We start from the raw sequence: 26,014 nt of genomic DNA, 5'->3' as shown, positions 1-26,014 counted from the left end.
CATTAGATGCATTTGGTAAACTCAGTTACAATGTCATTTCAGGAAAGTTTTTGTAAATCAGCATTTTTTCTGATTAATCATACTGTATAACATGAAGGCCTTAACCAAAACTTCAAACAAAGAGCAACTGCAAAGTTAATTGTAATTGGTGCTTCTCAGCCAAACTAAAAAGGTTTTGAAAAAAAAAGTTTTTAAGTAGAACATAAAGACTAACACCTTACATTTCTGAGAGCTGTTGGTACTACTGGAACATATGAAAAAAACAGAAGTCAGATTGATGGGGTTTGTAGGCAAAGGCAGTTTTTCATCAAGCCATTTAGTCCTCAATCATTCCAGTCATTTAAAAATGAAACTACCAGGACAGATGTTACTGCAGTGTTCATCAAATTCACTTTTAGCTTTTTAGGACCTTTTAAATACCACATATGGCATACTAAAACTGTATTTATTGAGTTATTATTTTATTTATTTTATCGTGAATGCCAGCAAAGTCTTGTAGCTTTTAAAATTTTCGCTGTTTTGATATATTTTTGACAGCTACTGTTTTATTTGCTTAATGACCTATGGAAAATACTGTTCGGAGAAGAATCAAGAAATGATCTCCTTTCACTACAGTGGAGCAAATCTGGAGTATGCCACCCTATTCCAGCTGTCCTAAAGAGGTCTGTCTGTGGATGCCAAGCTGGTGCTAAACTAAAGGCTAAGAGATGGAGATACGAACCTTTCCTACAATCCATCATCATGGGGAATGTCCACTCTCTACTGAACAGTGATGATCTGGAGGCACTGGCTAAGACCCAGAGAGCAAATCGTGAGTGTAGTCTGATGTGTTTTACTGACACCTGATTGGATCAAAACATTGAAGACTCTTGTATGGATGTGCCTAACTTCACCCTGGTGCATGCAGACAGAGATGCTGAGATGCAAAAGGTAGAGGACTGGCTTTATTTGTGAACAAGAGATGGTGTAACCCTGGTCATATTACTATCAAGGAAAGGATATGTTGTCAGTACATTGAGCTTTTGGCAGTTGGACTCAGAACTTATTATGTTCCATGAATTTCCCTTTGGGTATGAATAAAGTTTATCTTATCCAAGATGGCCAAACTGATCTAAGTATGGAGAAAACAATTATAACTTTCCAGCAGTCTACAACAGTAAGTCCTAGTAATATACAGTTATTAATTAATTACATTAACCTGAATCAGGATAGGCAGCAGAAAATGGCTAAATGGATTAACTATTAAAAAATTAAATTAAATTAAATTAAAATTTAGTTTATGCTTTTTGCTAAAATTAACCCATTACACTGGTCTGCAGATTTTGGAAAATTATCGACCTCTGAGATAAAATAGTGCTAATTCTCCCATATTTTGATTGGATGAATTAGAAAACAGGTGATACTGGTTGGCTGAAGTTTTCAAGATATTTGACAAAGATTTATAATTATCTATACACAGGCGAGTATATTTGCCTCCAGTCATAACATGACTTTGTATTTGTACGGTAGAACAATGAAACTGGTACCACATGAAAGTTTATATATTTATCTTCACTTTGTTGGTAAAAATTATGAACTGTCATTTATTGGTCTTCATATATATATTTTGATGCAATTTTGACCTGAAACTGTATCTTGGAAACTGGAGCCAATTAACACTTAGGACTTAATTTTCCTTTATTAGTTACTCAATTCTGGTAAAATATTGCTACTTCCATTTCCGAGGCTTTCTACTTGTACAGCAGGGTTATCAGTCTGTGATCTTTCTAGCTACTGTAGCTTGCCACTTCACAAAACAGGAATTAACAGTACAGCAATCCCTTTAGTTTGGACATATATAATGTCCCCTGATAATGCATAATTACATATCAAAGTTGTATAAATTATGTTACTGCCTACAGTGAGGAAACAAACATGTTCATGACCTTTGGCAAGAGAATACAATATTCTGTAATACCTTCTACTGTGTGTCTGGCACCAATCTCCAGTCAAATGACATCAGAGCGGTGGTAGCACTGTATAGCCACGTTGAGGACAGAAAACCTCATTAAGCCATGTTTAAGGTTATGTGCAGTTTGACTTGAAAGAACTGAGAGAATCTGATCAGCCTGATCTACTGTCTCTGCCAGCAGTTTGAAAGAACAGTTCATTCAGTAGTGCAGGGTGGTAGTTTTTCATGGTCACTACCTCCACTCACACAAACTGATAAGCATTAAAAATTAATTAGACAGCACTGAAAATTAGCATCTTACAGACATCACTTGCAGAGAACATGGGGTCTATAGTTTTTACAAATTAACACAATAGCTGGAACATGTTTATTTCATTCTTAAGACACTGCCCCAACCTCCCTCCATCCCCATTCTACTTCCTGTGAAGAGCAAAGGCAGCAACAGGCAAAATGGTTCAGGCTAGGATTAATGAATGTCACAGAGCGGTGACTAAATACATGGGGAAAGCTATCCAATCCTTCAGCACAGTAATACGTTAGGTCTAATACTAAGAAAAAAACTATACAGAGTTTTTTAACTATGAGATCTCTTCATTCTGAATAAGCACATTCAGAATCAGATTGGCTTTTGAAAAATGCTATTAAACTTCATGCAATTCTGCTATTCAACTCAGTCTACAGAGATAACTTTCAGATATCTCATTATCTCATTAAAAAAGTATGCAAAGCCACAGGTATGGCCTTAAAAAACTATAACAATTGTAGAAATTTTGTAGCAAAAATGAAACTAATAAAAGCAGTGAAAGTTTAAAACAACATAAAATAATCTCTGGAAAGTAAAATAAGTTCTCCCCAAGCCCTGCAATTGTTTTTCTTAAAACACAGACATTTTGTTAGTATATGCTGTAAAGAGTCTGCAAATTTATTGTATAGGAATGAATAGTATTTTGGCTAAACTGGCAATACCAGTAAAAACAGAAATGTGTTCCTTCAGTCGACATATGAAGCAGAAAGTGTAATATGGTGCATTGTAATTTCAAACTTTAATGGCCATTGGGCACTTTATGGTTAAGTAGGCAAGTCCATTGTCTCAGATCAAACAGCTTCCAAGCATCAACAGCAGCTGTGTTTCAGTTTTTTTTTTCTTTTTGTAAAGTGCCTTGAAATAATTGTATTGTGATTTGGCGCCATACAAATAAATTGAATTGAATGTCATCATCTCTGGCAACAGCGGGAGATCTGCCTATAGACACTGTTTTCTGGACACCCTATATACAAAATAGGCATCTGCTTTCCATTACTATGTATATTTGCTTTAATATGGCTCTTCCACCACAGAGATGTCTTTCTGTAAAAAGAGTTTCAGATTTTCAGTATAGATTAATTCTTTTGCCAATGAAAGTTGCAGCAGAGATTGCTGGGATGCATCTCTGGATGTGTGGAATTTTTCAAGTGTTTTACTCCAACAGGAACATGTCTGAAAGGGTCTTTATGTTACAACATCTTGCAATGACTTTTACAATTTGCTCTTCAGTTAGCCTCACTTTTCAAAATTTTGTCTCCAGCTAAAAAAATCTCTTTAAATATCATCATCTGACTCTAGCTTTGGGTTAAAGTCATTTCAACCAGTGCCACTTTTACCTGTTCTTTGGTTACATGTAATCTTGATCAAGTACGTATCTGCTACAAAAACTAAAATAAAACACAAGACTCCTGACAGCGGCTGGTGGATAGGAGGAACAGACAGGTGAGGTGGTATGGTGGACAATAATAAACCCGATCATAACTTTACTTCTTGAAGAAGACATTGTCCTCCTCCCAGAACCAGGTGTAGGTCAGGTTACGAGGGTATGCTTCCGCTTGACAGGTAAAGAAGGCGTCCTGCGAGATGTTCACTGTAATGTTCTCTGGTGGTGATACAATGAATGGAGGGCCTGGAAGAGGAATAGACAGAAACATTTTGCCTATTTGAAAATGCATGATATGTGTGTGTGTTTTTTGTTAAATAAGAATTCAGAAAAATTATAAGCAAATAATCAAATATAATTGTTCAGCAGGAAATCCATCTTTGCTGGGTTGGAAGTATTTGAAAAACAAAAAAAGTAAGTAATAAAACTGTCACTCTGTATCCAAAAATGTAAACATATTAAAAATGTTAAACAATTAAATGCTATATCAAAACATATTTATTTAAATAAATAATCATGTGTATTATTCAAAAATTGCGCTGCACAACTGTTCGATGATTTTGTAAAACAGATTTGCCTTATAACATAATATGTCCTAACTCAAATGAGGTGGTGGAGGCTCCATGAATGACCAGAACACAGAAACGTGGCTTGGATCAAAAGCTAACTGCTTATCATGTCCCAAATGGGCTCAATCTGACTTAATTTTACACAGAGAAAACTAGTCAGGGTCAATTTGCAAATAAAAGTAGTAGATCTCTTTCTCTGTTCCTGACTGAAATGAATCCGGTCTCACCACAGCCACGAGGTGTTTTAAGATAGGAACTGTGTGAAATTTTGAATTCATATGAACGAACTATGTGTTAGTTTGAATTTATTCTGACTTAGACTTCTGAGGAGCTAACAGCAGCATTGTTAGTGAACTGTACAATCTACTGAGTCAGTTGTCTTTTTCTCATTACACATTAAGAATGTGCACCACTTGCAGTGTGAACACTGAAAAAACTTGCATCTTGTGTTATAATCCACACACAGACATGCGGACACATAAATTTACCCTTAACTTTTTCCAATTTGTTCATAAGTTTGTATCCACACAAGGATAGAACTACAAGAAGACACGCTCATACCCTATACAGAAAAACACAACACAGATACACAAGTACAGCTGAGAAGTGTAACAACTATAAAGTGCAAGTCCCATATGTTAGTCCTAGCCTATGGCCTGATCCTTTAACATGCAGAGCATTTCCATCTGCTAGCCCCTCAGTGGAAAGCCAGGACTAGGCCTTTGAGTGTGTGCCAACCCGCCCTATTTGGAACCAGCTGAGTGCTGGAGATTTGCTGGCACTGAAGTCTCTTAGCTGATCTGCTGCTTAGTGGCTTTCCAGGAGGGCCTCTATTAATCCGTCTCTCCTGTAAATTATACAGGACAGGTCAAACAACCACTCTGGCTCAGTTCCAGCTTTGAAGTCAATTGCAAAAAGAAATTTGTGATGTCTGTGAACATTATCACTGTTGCTTTTGATAAATGAAAGCAACCTATAAAGGGGAAAACATATTTTATCTTGCTCTGACTTGATGAAAGCAAATTGAAAGTAACTTCATTTACTGTCAATTTAAATTCAATGTATTCAGAAATTCAGGGAAATTATTCATACCGTTAGCCAGCTGTTGTGCATTAGTCAACTGTTTTTCTTTTGCAAAGAAATGCACTCATTCATCATCTTAAATTAGTTTTTGAACATTCTACCAGTTGCTAATTTGTGCTAAACATAAAGTATTAAGTGAAATTAAAAAAATGTCAATAGTTTTATCATTATTTTAGTATTATCATAGTATGGCCATAAAACTTAGAGCCCAGTTAGCTCAGTTGGTACAGCACAGACTCTCAGGGCTGTGGGTATGAGCCCCACACTGGGGACCGAAGCTACCACTGCCACTCACAAGCCTGGAGCAACCTGTCCATGTAAAAACACCACTGCTAGAGGAATGATGAGCATCTTTTCCTCTGTTACTCACACTGAGTGTTTTGCATTGCTTTCATGGGGATCAGCAGCTTTGGAAAGATTTTGTTGCCCAATGAGAAAATTAGACTCAAATGGCCATAAAATACAGTAGGTCAGGTTAGCTTTTTAATTCCACATACTTTCAAATGACATTCCCATTCATTCCCATCAATAACTTCTTCAACAACTACTTCAACAGTTTCTTTTGAAGTAGATCAAACTGAATACATCAAACTGAATGCAAATTTACAGTCAGTAGTGGAAATCAATCTTTTTATTCTATGTGACTATTGCTTGAATGCAGCTATTGTCTTTCAAATTTGCAGTAATAAGAGAAAATTACTGCAATGTGTAATCAATATATGTAGTATAGGGTTAAGTGGAGGCAGACCCCTGAAGGGAGCAGCCGAAAGGAAAAGAAGTAGTAGTAGTCAATATATGTAGTGAACATTATAAATATGAATATATTAATATCATAAACCATCTTCATAATTTCGGGGCACCAGATCCTTTGACAGCGGATCAGTTAATAAGCAATATTTATTTAGTTATTTTTGACCAGGACATGTCCCTTTAACTCACACATAAAACAAATCTCTAGAACTGCAGTCTTTCACCTGCGCAACATTGCCAAAATGATCTCAAAATGATGCAGAAAAACTAGTCCATGCATTTGTTACCTCAAGGCTAGATTACTGTAACTCATTACTATCTGGATGTCCCAATATCTCCATAAAAAGCCTCCAGTTAATCCAGAATGCCGCAGGCAGAGTCCTGATAGGAACTAGTGTGAGGATTTTACAACAGAACAAATGGTCACTAACTTAAACCAATGTGGGGGTTGAATGTTTGCTTGACCCTTTCATGGTATGTGGTTCTGTCTGTTTTATTGGTTTAGTGTTTTAGGGTAGGAAGTTGTAAATAACTGCCAACAATTTGTTTCTTTGATGGTAAGAAGACTGAAGATAGTACCTGAACAAACGTGGAGTCTGTTCAAGATTAGTCCACCCCTTTCTTGTCAAAATGTATATAAACTGGTCTTTTAACACAGACGGCAGAGGACATTCTGCAAGAACGTCCTCTCCGGGCCCGTGATTAAGCTGAGATGATTCATCACACTTGTGGTTGTTTTCTGAGAATTAACAACTCTCAAACTTAAAGAAATTTCTACCACACTAGCAAGAGAGATCATATTTCTCCTATATTGGCTTCTCTTCATTGGCTCCCTGTAAAATGCAGAATAGAATTCAAAATCCTTCTTCTCACATACAAATCCCTTCATAATCAAGCTCCTTCATACCTTGAAGACCTCATAGTACCATATTATCACAATAGACCACTTCGCTCTCAGAGTGCAGGTCTATTTGTGGTTCTCAGAGTTTCCAAAAACAGAATGGGAGGCAGAGCCTTTAGTTAATCAAGCTCCTCTGTGAAACCAGCTCCCAGCCTGGGTTCAGGAGGCAGACACTCTCTGTACTTTTAAGGCTAGACTTAAAACCTTCCTCTTTGACAAAGCATATAGTTAGGGCTGGCTTCAGGCAACCCTGAACCATACCTTAGTTATGCTGCTATAGGTGCCCGAGGACCATCGGTGCACTGAGCCCCCCCCCCCAACCACCTTCCCTTCCCTTCCCGTCTCTTCCTCTCCTCCCACCTCACAGGTATATTCCCCCATTGAATGTCACTAACCTTGTGCTCTCCCTCTCTCTCTGTTATCTCTCTGTACCTTCTGCAGGTGTCCCTGGTCCTGGAGCTGTATATCGCTGATGTGCAGTTACCGGCCCCACCAACCTGCAGTGTCTATTTGTTGTTTATTGTTGCTGTTCTTTTCTCTCTGCTCTATCCACAACCGGTTGAGGCAGATGGCCGCCCAAACTGAGCCCGGTTCTGCTGGAGGTTTTTTCTTCCGTTAAAGTGAGTTTTTCCTCTCCACTGTCGCCAAGTGCTTGCTCATAAGGGATTTGTTGGGTTTTTAGTTTTAGTTTTTGTAAAGTGCCTTGAGATGATTTGTATTGCGATTTGGCGCTATACAAATAAAATTGAATTGAATTGAATTGAATTGAATATTGAGTCAGTCTTAATCTGAGTCGGTAGTTCTCCGATTCAGTGACGAGTTTATTGTGTGAAATAAACATAAATTATTCCAGTCTTGTATTTTAAAGATTTTTTTGACTTTTTACACAGGAGGAAAAGCAGAAGGAAACTTGAACAGGAAGTTTTGATGAATTAACAAATTAAAACATCTTAAAATACTGTATCAATAGCAGGTATCTTGCAGTGGTGGAAAAGAGATTTAGGTTTGGATTTCAGTCTGAGGTCTAAACAGCAGTTTAGAAGGAAGATTAAGGTAGGAAGACCACTGTAGTAGGTTTGAGACAATCAGCACAGCCACGGTTACTTATATGACTACCAGGATCGAGTTTTTTGAGGTTCGGGCCATTCCGCTGTTGGCTGGTCTGATTGCAGTCCGGGCAGAATGTCTGTAATAGAAGTATCGGGGTTCCTCAGAAGTCTTTCGGCTGCAGGCCTGGGGTGTCTGTTCGCTACCGTCGCTCTCTCCATCTGGTCACCACTGGACCGTCCCGTGGAGCTCGGCTGCTGTGAGGGTCACCTTAACCTGTTAAACCGTGGGCCAATTTTTAAGCTTCATTTATATAAAAACAACTTATGATCAAAAAACAGGTAAGACAAAATGGTACCAGATTAAGTAGGGTTAGGCGAGATTACTACAGAGCATACCACCTGGAGGAATGCACAGCCTGGTGGGCTTTGATTACTGGATTCTCTGCTCTGCGAGGGGAACGCAAGCAGTCTCTCTACTTCATTGTTCTTCTCTGTTGTCTGAATTTTCTTTCGTTCTCATGTTCTGCCTGTGTGCCATCTTGCTGTGGCTCTTGTTTTCTGCCACAATGGGTGGGAAATTCATCTGATTAGTCAGTCATAGTGGTTGGCATGAGCTGGTTGGTCTGAGAAGGTGCTCAATCCTTGTTCGTGATTGGTTGACAGTCACCTGAATGTGATGGTGCAGTTCCACTGGTCTGAGCTCTATTAATTAATGAGTTATTACATAATTTTCAGGTCGTATCTGGAAGGAAACGAGGAAGGGTTAAAGGTCTTTATGGCTGGGTGTGATCAGTGGGGAAACTGTCTGTTAGAAATGTTAGAAAGGTCTTTCTGTGTTAATTCTGCCGAGTCTGTTTGTGATCAAATGGAGTCTTGACAGGGCAGCGTCTAGTTGAGGTGGCAGGATTGCTCCTGCTGTTAGATTCACAGATCAGTGTTGCAAGCAAAAAAGGAAACAACAATAACGAAAGACAAAATGGCAATGCCACAATAGCGACTTGTGGGGAGCATCATGTGTTTGTGTGGAGACGAGAGAAAACTGCAGAACTAGCTTACTGGTGATCACTCCTGTAATCAGGTCTCTGTGCGTCCTTCTGCCTTTGTTCCAACTCATGTTGCGTCAAAGTCAGAGTTACATAGCAGTCCAAGGACTTGTCCAAATTCATCAATGTGATTGATATTGTGGTCTTGGTCTTCTGGCCTCCAGACATGTCAATCAGAGTGGACAGAATGTCCTATCAACTTTGCGAGACTTTGCAAGGCTCTAAGGCAGGGCTGGGCAATCCATGTTCCTCAAGGGCCACTGTCCTGCTTGTTTCCCAACTATCCCTGCACTACACACTGCTGATTACCCGGATCAGGTGTGCTCAGCCAATCACAAGTTGGAAGATACCATCTCAGATGAGGGTGTAAGTGGGGAAAGACAAAATAAATTGGTATTTTCCAGCTTCTGATTGGCAGAACACACCTGACCCATCAGCATTGGTAGGGCAGGGGTAGTTGGAAAACAAGCCAGGCTTTGGCCCTCAGTGCCCACCCCTGCACTAAGGAAATCTGGCAATCTGCTGGACTCACACCCAGCCTGACGATAACAGTGGAAAGAGTATCTGTGATGAGCAGTTGTGCCAGGAGCCCTTACCAGGGGCAACTCATGACCTTCAAGGTTGTGTTGCGCATCAAGGATTGTGAGGATTGTGGTGTAATAGGAATGTGAAACCTTCATCCTCTTCAAGACCACGTGTGTTGCTCTGGTTATGAAAGGTGAAGCCATGAGAATCCACTGAATAATGTGCAGTCTCTGGCCCTACAGTCTGTCCCCACCTGCCAGGTAGCTAACACTATCTAACCAGCTGTTAGATACAGTATCTGACTGATGTCTTGTCATGAAACACAAACAGCAGGAGCAGATGAATTAGTATGCAGACATTTATGTTCTGCCTGTGCTGGAACTGATAATTAAACTGACTATGCTCTACTTAAGATGGAGCATCTAATACTGACAGGCTATATCTACATGAGATAACCTGTATTTTCTCGAAAATGCAAAAAAAAAAAAAAAAAAGGTATTTTACTTTTGAAAGTCAGCTGTTTTGCACATTAAGTTCTAAAAGTAAGATTCAATCACATTGTAGTATTTCGGTGTTTTCTGGCCTGAGATTAAAAAAATGGCAATACTGGCCTAAATTATTTGTCTCTGTGTGGAATGTAAGGAGCGCCGCTTCACGTGCGTAACGCGCCATCATCCAAACGCGCAGAAAAAGTGAGTAAATTCTATGATGAAGTTTGATATTTTGTGTCATTTCTCGGGGGTGTGCACATATTTACCTGGTTCACCTGAGATTATTTACATGTGAACAGTGGACAGTGTACAAGGCGGGACCACATTACCTGTAATGAGGTGAGACAGGAAAAAACGGACTTTCATTTCAAGCTTTCTAGCCATATAATTCTTATTTTTATGAGAAAATAAATTGTAACATAAAAATCAATCAAAATAATTTAACACAGTCACCAATATATTGAGATGTGCCTGCCTATTATTAGAGTACCTAATTAGTACACAGCAAGTTGTATTTTCAGCACTATTTTTAAAATGATGTTCAGTATTGCAATATATGTATGGCATTATATATTGGTATCTTAGCGTTGTTACGTGTTGAGGAAGGAAGGCCCAACTGCAGATCAAGAAAGGTAAGGTTATTTTATTCACAATAAAGAATAAGCAAAGGTGAGTGATGAGATCATGACGGTCCAGCCGAAATCCTGGAGAGGAGGATACACATTGGACGCCGAACGTGGGTATGCAGAAGACGGAGGAGTGAGGTAGAGAGATGAGCAGAGTGTACGCCACCTGTGATTAGAAGGAGAGTAAGTAGTTGTCTTTTTTCTCAGGTTTTTAGAAAGCTAGTAGCTGAGTACTACTGAGTGTCCAGTGTTGTGTGTGATGCCAGATGGGAAAGGGCGTCTGGTTTGATGTTCCTGGACCCTGGGCGGTAAGTTACTAGGAATTCAAAGTGGCTAAACAAAAGAGCCCACCGGGTCTGGCGGGAGTTCAGTCTTTTTGCTGTCCTGATGTATTCCAGGTTCTTCTTCATATTATGAAAGGTTGCGCCGTTCCCTTCAGTCAATGATGCCACTCCAAGGCTAGCTTGGTAGCCAGCAGTTCCTGATTTCTGTCATAGTTGGCCTCCGCTGCCGACAGGTGTCGGGAGAAGAAGGCGTATGAATGGAGCTTGTGATCATCATCCACACACTGCGATAACACCGCCCCACTCCGATATCTGCAGCATCGACCTCTACCGCAACTTAGCTGAGGATCGGGCTGAATGAGGATGGGAGCCAAGGTGAACTGCTGCTTCAGGTGCATAAAAGCCTGTTCAGCTGGGGGGTCTCAGCGGAAGGGGAGTTTAATGGAGGTGAGACGAGTTAGGGGTTGAGCCAGACTGCTATAGTTTCGGATAAAACGCCTATAGAAATTAGCGAAACCCAGGAATTGTTGTAAACCCCTCCGGGTATTGGGTTGTGGCCATTCTAGGACAGCACGCACTTTTTGTGGATCTGGCTGAATTTGGCCTGTCTTAATAATGAACCTAGAAAGGATATTTGTTGGCAATGGAAGTCGCATTTCTCTACCTTAACAAACACCTATTCTCTAGCAACCTCTGGAGAACTTGGCGAACATGAGTGGTGTGTTCGTTCAGGTTGCGCGAATAGATTAGAATATCGTCCAGGTAGACAAACACGAATTAATAATAATAATAATAACTTTATTTATAAGGCACCTTAGGAACAGCAAAAGCTGACACAAAGCGCCGTACACCAAAGCAAAGAATTTCTATACATATATATACACACACAGACATATATATATATATATATATATATACACACATACATGTACATATACATACACATACACACACATACGTAAATAAGAATTTTAAAAGTAAGTTAAGAATTTTATAATTGGTGGAGGAAGTCTCTTAAGACATCGTTTATTAGGGCCTGAAAGACGGCAAGGGCATTAGACAAACCAAAGGGCATGACTAAATACTCGAAGTGGCCCAGGGGGGTCTTGAATGCCGTTTTCCACTCGTCTCCTTCTTGGATCCGAACTAAGTGGTAGGTGTTTCGCAGGTCTAATTTGGTGAAAACCCTAGCCTCCTGTAGGGTTTCAAAGGCGGAGGAAAATAAGGGCAACGGATAGTGATTCTTTATGGAAATGTTGTTTATGCCCCGGTAATCAATACATGGCCTCAGGGTCTTGTCCCTTTTATGGCCACAAAAAAGAAACTGGAACCCACCGAAGAAGAGGAAGGTCGGATAATACCTGAGGGTAGCGACTCCTTAATATACAGTGGGTACGGAAAGTATTCAGACCCCTTTAAATGTTTCACTCTTTGTGTCATTGCAGCCATTTGCCAAAATCAAAAAAGTTCATTTTATTTCTCATTAATGTACACTCAGCACCCCATCTTGACAGAAAAAAACAGAAATGTAGAAATTTTTGCAAATTTATTAAAAAAGAAAAACTGAAATATCACATGGTCATAAGTATTCAGACCCTGTGCAGTGACACTCATATTTAACTCACATGCTGTCCATTTCTTCTGATCCTCCTTGAGATGGTTCTGCTCCTTCATTGGAGTCCAGCTGTGTTTAATTAAACTGATTGGACTTGATTAGGAAAGGCACACACCTGTCTATATAAGACCTTACAGCTCACAGTGCATGTCAGAGCAAATGAGAATCATGAGGTCGAAGGAACTGCCCAAGGAGCTCAGAGACAGAATTGTGGCAAGGCTCAGATCTGGCCAAGGTTACAAAAGAATTTCTGCAGCACTCAAGGTTCCTAAGAGCACAGTGGCCTCCATAATCCTCAAATGGAAAAAGTTTGGGACGACCAGAACTCTTCCTAGACCTGGCCGTCCAGCCAAACTGAGCAATCCTGGGAGAAGAGCCTTGGTGAGAGAGGTAAAGAAGAACCCAAAGATCACTGTGGCTGAGCTCCAGAGATGCAGTAGGGAGATGGGAGAAAGTTCCACAAAGTCAACTATCACTGCAGCCCTCCACCAGTCGGGGCTTTATGGCAGAGTGGCCCGACGGAAGCCTCTCCTCAGTGCAAGACACATGAAAGCCTGCATAGAGTTTGCCAAAAAACACATGAAGGACTCCCAGACCATGAGAAATAAGATTCTCTGGTCTGATGAGACCAAGATTGAACTTTTTGGCGTTAATTCTAAGCGGTATGTGTGGAGAAAACCAGGCACTGCTCATCACCTGCCCAATACAATCCCTACAGTGAAACATGGTGGTGGGAGCATCATGTTGTGGGGGTGTTTTTCAGCAGCAGGGACAGGACGACTGGTTGCAATTGAAGGAAAGATGAATGCGACCAAGTACAGAGATATCCTGGAAGAAAACCTCTTCCAGAGTGCTCAGGACCTCAGACTGGGCCGAAGGTTCACCTTTCAACAGGACAATGACCCTAAGCACACAGCTAAAATAACAAAGGAGTGGCTTCGGAACAACTCTGTGACTGTTCTTGACTGGCCCAGCCAGAGCCCTGACCTAAACCCAATTGAGCATCTCTGGAGAGACCTGAAAATGGCTGTTCACCAACGTTGACCATCCAACCTGACAGAACTGGAGAGGATCTGCAAGGAAGAATGGCAGAGGATCCCCAAATCCAGGTGTGAAACACTTGTTGCATCATTCCCAAGAAGACTCATGGCTGTACTAGCTCAAAAGGGTGCTTCTACTCAATACTGAGCACAGGGTCTGAATACTTATGACCATGTGATATTTCAGTTTTTCTTTTTTAATAAATTCGCAAAAATTTCTACATTTCTGTTTTTTTCTGTCAAGATGGGGTGCTGAGTGTACATTAATGAGAAATAAAATGAACTTTTTTGATTTTGGCAAATGGCTGCAATGACACAAAGAGTGAAAAATTTAAAGGGGTCTGAATACTTTCCGTACCCACTGTAACTCTCCATTGACTCCCTTTCCGGGCGTGACAGATTGCATAATCTGCATGATGGTAAGGATGCTCCGGGCAGGAAATCAATGGTGCAATTATATGGTCGGTGGGGAGGGAGCGATACCGCTTTCTCCTTAACGAACACCGCGGTCAAATCGTGATAGTATCTGGGGACCCAACTGAGGTCAGGAGGAGTGCGAGGGGGTGATTTAAAGGGTTGAGCGGGAGGTAATGCAGAGCAGAGATAAGAGGAATGACAGTAGGCACTCCATCCCACTATCTTGCCTCTGGTCCAGTCAATTTGTGGATTGTGTATGTGCAACCAGGGATGACCCAGAACTAGGGGCGTGGCTGGGGTTGGAATAATTTGGAATGTGATCTCCTCTTGATGATTACTAGGAGTGAGGTAGCGAGATGAGCGGAGTGTACGCCACCTGCGATTAGAAGGAGAGCAAGTAGTTGTCTTTTTTCTCAGGTTTTTAGAAAGCTAGTAGATGAGTACTACTGAGTTGGCAAACTAGACGAACTGCCAATTTGGTTTAAGGAGACCAGAGCTTTTATTGGGAAGGTGTATACTGGAATTCACTTCCTCACTCCTGCTGCACCTGCAAACAATTAACAGACACACAAACACGGAAGGAGAGGGAACAAGACACACGAGGGAAGAAAGGGGAAGAGGCGGTACTGCCCCTTGTGGCAGGAGGCTGATACTGCCACCTTATGACAAGCGTATCAAACCGTATTGTAACGTATCATGCCATACTGCTCATACCGTATTGTGACATCCTTAATGATATCCAGCCCTAGTTGAAACGCCAATGAAATATGAGAAAAAAATCCTACAAAAATAAATCTCTATTTCTTAATAAGGTTGAAAAATAAAACCTTCCTAATACAAAACAGATCCACAACTAAAAAAATGACAGCAAATCCTTAAGGGATCAAATTATTGCTCAGTGAGTCTCCCTGTCTGCTGCTGAGAAGCCCCCTCAATGCATGACACTGCCACCATCACACTTCACAACAGGCATGGTATTATCCAGGTGACTAGCAGTGCTGGGTAGTCACCAGAAATAGTGCTTCAAGACTCAGAGTTACTGAGAGTTAAATTTAATTTTTATCAAACTAAGGAATCTCATACTCTTAGAGTACTCCCTCTCTGACAAACTGGCTGTCATATTCCTTTTACTTGAAGTGGCTTCAGTTTAGCCACTCCCATAAAGGCCTGACTCATGAAGAGCTGCTGAGATATGTCTGCGGAGGACCTGTGAAACTTTGCTCAAAATATGGGTCTACAGAAGATTCTTTGGACTTTAGTTTCTGCATGTTTTCAAAATAAAAAGGAACATTTTCACCTCTACTGGCTGTAGATTGATGAAAATGGAAAATTTAGGAGTTTAAAATAAAATCTATAATACAATAAAGTATACAAATTAAATGTTGTCTTACAGTAGTGCCCAGCAAACGACATACACATATACCTACCTTGTACTAGCAGCCGTGTGGTGTGAAGGGCCTCACCCTGGGGACTGAAGGCTCGACACATGTAGGCCCCACGATCCTCCCGGGTGATGGTGAGCACCGTCAAACTCCCATCAGACACCTGAACACACACATGGAGGTATACATTTTTCCTTACATAGTTTTGTTGTTTGAAGTCAGATTTTTTGATTTATCAGTCAAGTTGTAATTCAGGCAGTGACAACGGGCAGCATGGTGGCTGAGTGGTTAGCACTCTTGCTGGGATAGGCTCCAACAGATCCCTGTGACCCTGGTTAAGATATAAGCGGGTATAAAAAAAATGGATGGATGGATGGATGGACAGCTTACAACTATTCGTCTAAGTGAAGACAGTGCTGGTTTATTATGATTTATTCAAAGGACCAGTGCTGAATGCTGCTGTGCCTCTCCTCAACGCATGACTAGTGGGTAGATTTGAGACTCTGTGTCAGTGATATCTGGCAACCCCGAGTTGGTTATCTGTGTCTTTAAAAATACTTTCAGGAGTGTGTTCTCTTTTTTTTTTTTTTTTTTTGATTTATGAAAACAAAGGGATGAAAGTTGACTGAAGAGACTGAATAGCTCACACTGTATCTGCCATTGAAGTTAATACAATATCATTTACAGCTTTTAAAGGAAATGATCAATCTTTCATGACTGTCTGAATACTCACATTGGCAAATCAAATATCCTTGATTCAACATGCTTCCAATGAAAATAATTGATGCCAAATCCACGGTCCTCATTCCACAAATTGGGAATTTTGTACTAAAAACACTAACTCTGCTGAAGCCTCAAATTTTGGAATCTATTTCAGCACAGAACAAGAACTGTGCTGAAGTGTGAGATATCGCAAAATATGAACTCTGAAACGTTGATTATTTATTACAGACATGAAAACATGCAAAGTAGTTATACATGCAGCAAAGTGAAAAGCTTTCTCTGAATATTTTCATCTGCTTTTAATATTGTTACTAAATTAGAAGACCTTTTCTGTCTTTTTGGAAAGTGGTAAACAAAAACATATTTCTCTAGTGAGCACATAACATTACATTATCACAGCTTCAAAGGACACATTCAGCCTTCCCTTTATACTCTCAGGCACATAATGTGAATTTGTTTTCCATCCATTTCCTCAAAGTAAACCACAACATCTGACAGCAACAAGAAACCAAAAATTTGGTTCACTGTTCTTTTATAATTATCCAAATGTAAGCAGTGTTTACCTACAAAATACATGTTTTCTTATTTACATAAAGTGACCTACAGTATAGAGCAGGTCTTCATGTTGTCATGTATTCTACAGATTTTAGACAGACACTGTAAGACACTGTATAGCAGTTTATACACACACACATATATATATATATATATATATACACATTCCCTTCTCACCCCTACGGGTGGTATGAGTGTGTCTTCCAAAATTTCTGGTCCTCTACCAGAGGCCTGTGAGTTTGAGGGTTCTTCACAGTATCTTAGCTGTTCCTAGCACTGTGCTCTTCTGAACTGACAGCTCTGATGTTGTTCCTGGGATCTGTTGGAGCCACTCTCCCAGTTTGGAGGTCACAGCCCCGAGGGTGCCGATTACCACGGGGACCACTGTTGCCTTCATCTTCCACATCTTTTCTAGTTCTTCTTTGAGCCCACGGTATTTCTCAAGCTTCTCATGTTCCTTCTTTCTGATGTTGCTGTCACTTGGGATTGCTACATCTATCACTACGGCTTTCTTCTGTGTTTTGTCCACCACTACTATGTCTGGTTGGTTAGCCATCACCAGTTTGTTGGTCTGTATCTGGAAGTCCCACACTGGAAGTCCCACTTAGCGCGATCATTCTTCACCACCTGTGGAGGTCTGTCTCATTTTGACCTTGGGACCTCCAGCCCATACTCGGCACAGATGTTCCTGTAAACTATGCCGGCCACTTGGTTATGGCGTTCCATGTATGCCCTGCCTGCTAGCATCTTACAACCTGCTGTTATGTGCTGGATTGTCTCAGGGGCATCTTTGCACAGCCTGCACCTGAAGTCCTGCCTGGTGTGGTAGACCCCAGCCTCTATTGATTTTGCTCAGGACCTGCTCATGTGGTGCTATGATTAGTGACTCTGTGCTGTCTTGCAGTCCAGCTTTTTCCAGCCACTGGTAGGACTTTTTGATATCAGCCACTTCTTGTATCTGTCGGTGGTACATACCGTGCAGGGGTTTGCCCTGCCATGATGGTTTTTGTTCCTATTCCTCTGCATCGGACTTCTGTTGCCTGAGATATTCACTAAGTACTCCATCACTCAGGGCCATCTTCCTGATGTACTCATGGATCTTTGAATCTCAGCTGGTGGCTCTGACGCTCACCAGTCCTTGGCCTCCTTTCTTCCTCTTAGTGTACAGTCTCAGGATGCTGGCTTTGGGGTGAAACTCTCCATGCATTGTGAGGAGCTTCCATGTCATGACATTAGTGGCCTCTGTCTCCTCTTTTGGCCAGCTTATTATGCCAACGGGGTATCTGATGACTGGTAGGGCGTAGGTGTTGATGGCTTGGACCTTGTTCTTCCCATTTAGCTGGCTTCTTAGGACTTGCCTTACTCTCTGTAGGTATTTGGCTGTTGCTGCTTTCCTTGTAGGCTCTTCTTGGTTCCCATTTGCCTGTGGGATTCCAACGTACTTGTAGCTTTCCTCAACACCCGCCTTCTGGCAGTTCAATTCCTTCAATCCTAACAATCTTCCCTCTCTTTGTTATCATCTGACCAATCTTATCCTGTCCGAATGACATTCCAACGTCATTGCTGTAGATCCTGGTGGTGTGGATCAGTGAGCCGATGTCTCGCTCAGTCCTGGCATACAGCTTGATGTCATCCATGTACAGGGGGTGACTAATGGTCCATTTCGTAGTCGGTATCCGAAGCCAGTCTTAGTGATGATCTGGCTGAGGGGGTTCAGGCCAATGCAGAACAGCAGCGTGGACAGAGCATCTCCTTGGTAGATGCCGCACTTGATGGAGACTTGTGCAATTGGCTTGAGGTTGGCCACTAGGGTTGTTTGTTCTTAGAGTCCTATTGATGTTGTACAGCTCCAGGCATTCCAGGATCCATGTGTGAGGCATTGAGTCCTAGGCTTTCTTGTAGTCAATCCAGGTGGTATACAGGTTGGTCTGTCTGGTCTTACAGTCTCGAGTGACTGCTTTATCTACCAGTAGTTGATGTTTTGCTCCCCTGGTGTTCTTACCCATTCCTTTCTGGGCACCACTCATGTATTGAGCCATGTGCTTACTCATCTTAGCCGCTATGATGCCTGACAGGACCTTTCATGTTGTGCAGAGGCAGGTTATCAGGCGGTAGTTGGATGGGACTGCTCCCTTTTGGGGGTCCTTCAGGATCAGGACTATCCCGCTTTCAGTTAACCATTCAGAATGAGTCCCATCCATTATCGGCTGGTTCATTTGAGCTGCCAGGCACTCATGGAGTGCAGTTCGCATTTTTAGCCAGTAGGTGTGGATCATGTCAGGTACTGGTGCTGTCCAGTTCTTCATGCTTGAGAACCTTTCTTGGATATCTGCTGTTGTAATGGTTACTGGTTCCTGTTCAGGGAGGTTGCTGTGGTCTGCTCTCAGGTCCACCAGCCACTGGGCATTGGTGTTATGTGATGCCTCCTTCTCCCATATGTTTTTCCAGTATTGTTCAGTCCCCAGCTTTGGTGGGTGTGCTCTCATGTTACTACCCTGCCACTGAGAGTACACTTTGGATGGTTCGGTGGAGAACACCCTGTTTATTCTCCTTGCTGCCATTTATCTAGTGTACATCTTCAGGCATGTGGCTATTGGACAGCTTTTTGTACTTCTTACCAAACTCTTTCTTCATCCCACCTCTCTGCAGTTTTGATAGTTGACTAACTTCTCTCCGTGTTGTCCTGAACCCTCTGGGGTCGACGCACGCGCCGGCGCGTTTTGACGCATCTTTTTCTGATAAGGCCGAAACAAACTTAAATTACTCCGTCAATTCTGATCGTACAGATAAAAGAAGTGTATCATTCAAATCTGTAAAGGGTCTAGTTTTAGTGGTATACCATCATAATAACAACAAAACGTTGTGCTTTTTTTTAAATAAAGAAAGCCGACAGGGTGCGCTCTCGGCCTTTTCTGTCTCTGCCATTTCTCTTCACAGACGCGTAAATAAAACAACCAGAATCTCAGCGAATACTTGGCTCATAAAAATAAGAATTATATGGCTAGAAAGCTTGAAATGTTTTCTTTTGAGTGAAACAATTCAAGTCAAAAACAAATCATCACTTTTTATTTAATCCGTATGAACGTAAGGAGAAGTCCGTTTTTTCCTGTCTCACCTCATTACAGGTAATGTGGTCCCGCCTTGTACACTGTCCACTGTTCACATGGAAATAATCTCAGGTGAACCAGGTAAATATGTGCACACCCCGGAGAAATTACATAAAACAAACTTCATCATAGAATTTACTCACTTTTTCTGCGCGTTTGGATGATGGCACATCACGGACTTGAAGAAGCGCTTCTTGTATTCCACACAGAGACAAATAGTTTAGCTTGTCCTCAGAGTAAAAACACTGATTTTAACTCAAATGAGGATCGTTTGGCTCCTCATTGTTTTGTATTGTGCTGCACTAATCCCTTCCCATCTACATTGACTGAAAGGCTCATTAGGCTCATATCTTTGTCTGGTCGTTCAGTGCGTCTTTTGTGTTCTCAGGTAAATCACATGACTATTCATCCTGAGACACACCCTCTTGCATATGGCCTTTCTGGACAAAAAGTGTCTTAGAAAATTTAAATCAGTGTATTGTTTACTGTGAATGTGTGAACAAGATGACATTCCCAGCACTCTGAAGTTAACACTTTAGCCTACACCATGCAGGTCTCCAAAGTCTTGTGAACCAATGTTCTGTTTGTGTTGTATGGTCTTATTTCAGTGAGTAAAAAAAATTGTAGTTTTTCACTAACCATGCATAAACACTTTTTCTCAAAAACACAATAATGTATAAACTTGCTGCTCATATATTATTGTAGCCAATTTTGTGCTGATTACAGTGTTATTAGACTTAAGACATTAATATGTTTAAAAGACACTGAAAAAAAATCACAAATGTCAGGACATGTCAAAAATTGTCCAGGCCCTGAAAACCCCCTCAGACCCCTGAGGGTTAAGCAGTCTAGTCGGGATGGGGTCTAAGAGACATGTTGATGATTTAGATGAAGCAACTACTAACATGAATTCAGAGAGATCAAATCAAATTTAAATTTTTATTTGTCACATACACAGTCATACACAGTATGATATGCAGTGAAATGCTTGCACAACTGCCCGTGACCTCAGTTAACGTACATATAAAGAAATACAGTGGGTACGGAAAGTATTCAGACCCCTTTAAATTTTTCACTCTTTGTGTCATTGCAGCCATTTGCCAAAATCAAAAAAGTTCATTTTATTTCTCAATGTACACTCAGCACCCTATCTTGACAGAAAAAAAAACAGAAATGTAGAAATTTTTGCAAATTTATTAAAAAAGAAAAACTGAAATATCACATGGTCATAAGTATTCAGACCCTGTGCTCAGTATTGAGTAGAAGCACCCTTTTGAGCTAGTACAGCCATGAGTCTTCTTGGGAATGATGCAACAAGTTTTTCACACCTGGATTTGGGGATCCTCTGCCATTCTTCCTTGCAGATCCTCTCCAGTTCTGTCAGGTTGGATGGTGAACGTTGGTGGACAGCCATTTTCAGGTCTCTCCACAGATGCTCAATTGGGTTTAGGTCAGGGCTCTGGCTGGGCCAGTCAAGAACGGTCACAGAGTTGTTCCAAAGCCACTCCTTTGTTATTTTAGCTGTGTGCTTAGGGTCATTGTCCTGTTGAAAGGTGAACCTTCAGCCCAGTCTGAGGTCCTGAGCACTGTGGAAGAGGTTTTCTTCCAGGATATCTCTGTACTTGGCCGCATTCATCTTTCCTTCAATTGCAACCAGTCGTCCTGTCCCTGCAGTTGAAAAACACCCCCACAACATGATGCTCCCACCACCATGTTTCACTGTAGGGATTGTATTGGGCAGGTGATGAGCAGTGCCTGGTTTTCTCCACACATATCGCTTAGAATTAACGCCAAAAAGTTCAATCTTGGTCTCATCAGACCAGAGAATCTTATTTCTCATAGTCTGGGAGTCCTTCATGTGTTTTTTGGCAAACTGTATGCGGGCTTTCATGTGTCTTGCACTGAGGAGAGGCTTCCGTCGGGCCACTCTGCCATAAAGCCCCGATTGGTGGAGGGCTGCAGTGAGATAGTTGACTTTGTGGAACTTTCTCCCTACTGCATCTCTGGAGCTCAGCCACAGTGATCTTTGGGTTCTTCTTTACCTCTCTTACCAAGGCTCTTCTCCCACAATTGCTCAGTTTGGCTGGACGGCAAGGTCTAGGAAGAGTTCTGGTCGTCCCAAACTTTTTCCATTTGAGGATTATGGAGGCCACTGTGCTCTTAGGAACCTTGAGTGCTGCAGAAATTCTTTTGTAACCTTGGCCAGATCTGTGCCTTGCCACAGTTCTGTCTCTGAGCTCCTTGGGCAGTTCCTTCGACCTCATGATTCTCATTTGCTCTGACATGCACTGTGAGCTGCAAGGTCTTATATAGACAGGTGTGTGCCTTTCCTAATCAAGTCCAATCAGTTTAATTAAACACAGCTGGACTCCAGTGAAGGAGCAGAACCATCTCAAGGAGGATCAGAAGAAATGGACAGCATGTGAGTTAAATATGAGTGTCACTGCAAAGGGTCTGAATACTTATGACCATGTGATATTTCAGTTTTTTTTTTAATAAATTTGCAAAAATTTCTAAATTTGTTTTTTTCTGTCAAGATGGGGTGCTGAGTGTACATTAATGAGAAATAAAATGAACTTTTTTGATTTTGGCAAATGGCTGCAATGACACAAAGAGTGAAAAATTTAAAGGGGTCTGAATACTTTCCGTACCCACTGTAAGAGCACAAGAATAAGCATAAGAAAGAAAAAAATAACAACAAACAATAATAACAAATGTACCAAATATATAAGATAAAGTAAACAATGAATTTGCAAGTGCAATTTTAACTTATAAATATATAATAAGGTAAAAAATAAAATATAAATAAAATAAACAGATTTGCAATGTGGATAAAAAAAAAAACAATTTACAGTGTGCAGTATGTACAGTATTGGAAGGAATGGGAATGATGGGTGCAATGTCCAGTGTTCCCATGTTGTAGTGTGCAAATGTACAGTGAGTCCAGTATTATGTGCTTTAATGTGCAATGTCTAGTCTCATGTGCAAATGTGCAGGTGTTGTGCTGTGTGAGTGGGGAGGAGTGTTGTACGAGAGACCAGGTAGGTCAAATTCAGGGGTCTCAAACTCAATTTACCTGGGGGCCGCTAGAGGCAGAGTCTGGGTGAGGCTGGGCCGCATCAGGTTTTCCACAAAGAAAAACTTTGTTAAAAAAATTCCAATCTTCTTAAATCTCTTTTCATTTTTATTTTTTAACACAAAATAAGATAAAAAAAATAAACAAATTAAGAATTAATAAGAAAATAAATAAAATAAAATAAATAGAAAAATAAATCAATCAGTAATAAATATGATGTTAAGTCTGTTATTGTTTTGTTGTATCTGTTGTCTAGGCAACTACATTGTAAAAGCTAACGTTAGCTTGCAAAGTTCTTTTTGTATTTTTATTAAACTGATGTACTATTCTAATTTAGTTTTGGTTTCAGTTTATAATATCTATTTTTTATATTTAACATTTTTATGGTAATGAAGAATATGTACAATGCATAATGCACAGTGTATATGCAAAATAATGATCTGATGAAAATACAGAAAATAAATCCTGAATTTTAGATAAGATTAAAAGGACTACGTTTATTACACATTTAATTATGTGTTTACATTTTTGAAAACCAATGCAATTAGTATTTTGCAGTAGTGGTGTCTTTGTATAATGTATTAATGATGATTTGAGAGAAATATGATGTTAAAACCATGCAGAAGGCACTCTGTGGGGCGGCAGGAATTTGAACAGCATCCTGAGTCGTGGCGCCCCGAACGGCACCGCTGGTGTGCGACCCCCTTAAAGTGCCATACATATCAAACTTGCGGGCCGCACTAACATTAAACTTCCATATTAAGGCGGGGGCCACAAACTATCGTCCTGCGGGCCGCGAGTTTGAGACCCCTGGTCTAAGTGGTGTTCTCGTTCAGAGACCGAATAGCCTGCGGGAAGAAGCTTCTCCTCAGTCTCTCTGTGTTGGTCTTCAGACAGCGGAAGCGCTTCCCTGACCGCAACAGAGAGAACAATCCATTGTTGGGATGGCTGGGGTCTCTCACTACCTTCTTGGCCTTGGTCCAGCACCACTTGCTGTAGATGGAGTGCAGGTCAGGGAACTCTGTGTGTATGATGCGCTCAGCTGATCTCACCACCCTCTGTAGAGCTCGTCTGTCCTGCATGGTGCTGTTCCCGAACCAGGTCGTGATGTATGTATGTATGTATGTATGGTATGAGATCTATGGGAGAGAAGCAGTCTAAATATAACTGAGGTCTTACAGATGATTTAAGAGCTACTGTTCTTCATTTATGGCAGCTATAGGAAGCATCTAATGAATTTTATCTCTAATAGTTGTGATTTTATTTGTAAAGAAACTCAGGAATGAATGAATCATCACACTTGTGTTGTGTGTTTGTGTTTCACAATTTGGTGACAAGGATGGGATGGACATGCCACTGACCAGCGCCTGTTCTAGACTGACAGTAAACCACCGGTGGTAAAATTTTAAAAACAAAGGGAAAGTTCCGCTCCGACAAACGGGGGTCTGGATCCCGCCTGAGGTCAGAATGGGTGGCGGACAGTGGATTCATACAGTCCATTCATTTAATAAATGAGTAGATTGTTATGAATCATTTCTTTTGTATGTGTTCATTTAAGAAAACCCTAGGTCTGTGTATGTTAGCCTTGAGAGACAAGGTAGTATTTTGTAATCCCTTCATGGTAGAGAGACCATTGAGTCTAAGGGACAGACGCCAGATGATGAAAAAAATAATCCTAAGAAAAGAACAAAAAACAAAAAGGAAAAAAAAAAGAACGAGAAAACTCCACTGGCTGAGGATTACAAAAGTAAGTCTTCCTTTGGGAAGCCATATGGTTTATAAAGAAAACCACCCGTATGAGGAAAATATGAAAAGTAATACAGTACTGTAGAAGTAAGTTATTGTTAATGAGAAGTATGCTATTATTGTCCATGAGGAGTAAGCTATTATTGTCAATAAGTACCACCTCAGAACATGCCCCACATAATGAATTGGGCATTTGAATGAGGTGATAATTTCATAAGCTTTGTGGTGACTTCTTCAGTGTCTTGTATGCACCAACGTGTATACAATAAGGGTACGTTGCTCGGAACGAAAGTGTCATACAAACTACCTGGCTGAAAAAAGTTCCCCCAAGTTAATGTTTGTGTGATAAGATCTGACCATACGATGAGATGGAAAGATCAGTGTGAGTGAGAACTTACTGTGGGTATGTTATAAGCCCAGGAAAATTTAAGCACCAGTCCCAGTGAGTCTAGGAACATGGGGAATAAACCAGGGAAATGAGAAGTCTTATCTGACTCTCTTACAGGCCCTGCTAAAACAATGGCAGATAAATGGGGTAAATGTGTGTTTGTGGAATATCCATCCATCCATCTTCTTCCGCTTATCCGGGGCCGGGTCGCGGGGGCAGTAGCTGAATCAGGGATACCAAGACTTCCTTCTCCCTGGACACTTCCTCCAGCTCTTCCGGGGGGACACCGAGGCGTTCCCAGGTCAGCCGGGAGACATGGTCCCTCCAGCGTGTCCTGGGTCTTCCCCGGGGCCTCCTCCCGGTGGAACATGCCCGGAACACCTCTCCAGGAAGGCGCCCAGGAGGTATCCGAAACAGATGCCCGAGCCACCTCAACTGACTCCTCTCGATGTGGAGGAGCAGCGGCTCTACTCCGAGCTTCTCCCGGGTGACCGAGCTCCTCACCCTATCTCTAAGGGAGCACCCGGCCACCCTGCGGAGGAAGCTCATTTCAGCCGCTTGTATCCGCGATCTCGTTCTTTCGGTCATGACCCAGAGCTCATGACCATAGGTGAGAGTAGGAACGTAGATTGACCGATAAATCGAGAGCTTCGCCCTCCAGCTCAGCTCCTTCTTCACCACAATGGACTGGTACACCGACTGCATTACTGCTGCCGATGCCCCAATCCGTCTGTCAATCTCGCGTTCCGTCCTTCCCTCACTCGTGAACAAGACCCCGAGATACTTAAACTCCTCCACTTGAGGCAGGATCTCTCCCCTGGCCTGGAGATGGCTGGATGGTTGTGGAATATTGTTACAAGAAAGAGAAGCGGAAGTGAAAAAGTAAAGGGAAGCAAAGAAGGAAAGAATAAATTGGCACTTTTTCCAAAAAGTGGGAGAGGGAGGCAGAAGTAAAAAGAAAAAAAATCTGCTGCAGGATTAATGGTAAAATTAGAAAAGTCTGAT

At 41.3% G+C, this 26,014-nt stretch overlaps 1 protein-coding gene across 2 annotated transcripts in view; it reads right to left on the bottom strand.

Annotated features, from left to right (window-relative positions):
* The window catches only part of igsf9bb (immunoglobulin superfamily, member 9Bb), a 199,357-nt gene that overhangs the window by 52,728 nt on the left and 120,615 nt on the right, over positions 1-26,014 (bottom strand). For both annotated transcript variants that reach the window (XM_026328828.1, XM_026328829.1), the window contains exons 5-6: positions 15,460-15,577; positions 3,744-3,885 (exon numbers count right to left, since the gene is read on the bottom strand). In XM_026328828.1, coding sequence (XP_026184613.1) covers positions 3,744-3,885; positions 15,460-15,577 — 260 coding nt within the window. The remainder of the gene's footprint in view (positions 1-3,743; positions 3,886-15,459; positions 15,578-26,014) is intronic.

This window comes from Mastacembelus armatus, chromosome 14 (genome assembly GCF_900324485.2).
Source record: "Mastacembelus armatus chromosome 14, fMasArm1.2, whole genome shotgun sequence".
NCBI classification, from domain to species: Eukaryota; Metazoa; Chordata; class Actinopteri; order Synbranchiformes; family Mastacembelidae; genus Mastacembelus; species Mastacembelus armatus.
The sequence above is the reverse complement of the archived record's forward strand: the minus strand, read 5'-3'. Positions and strand labels throughout refer to the sequence as shown.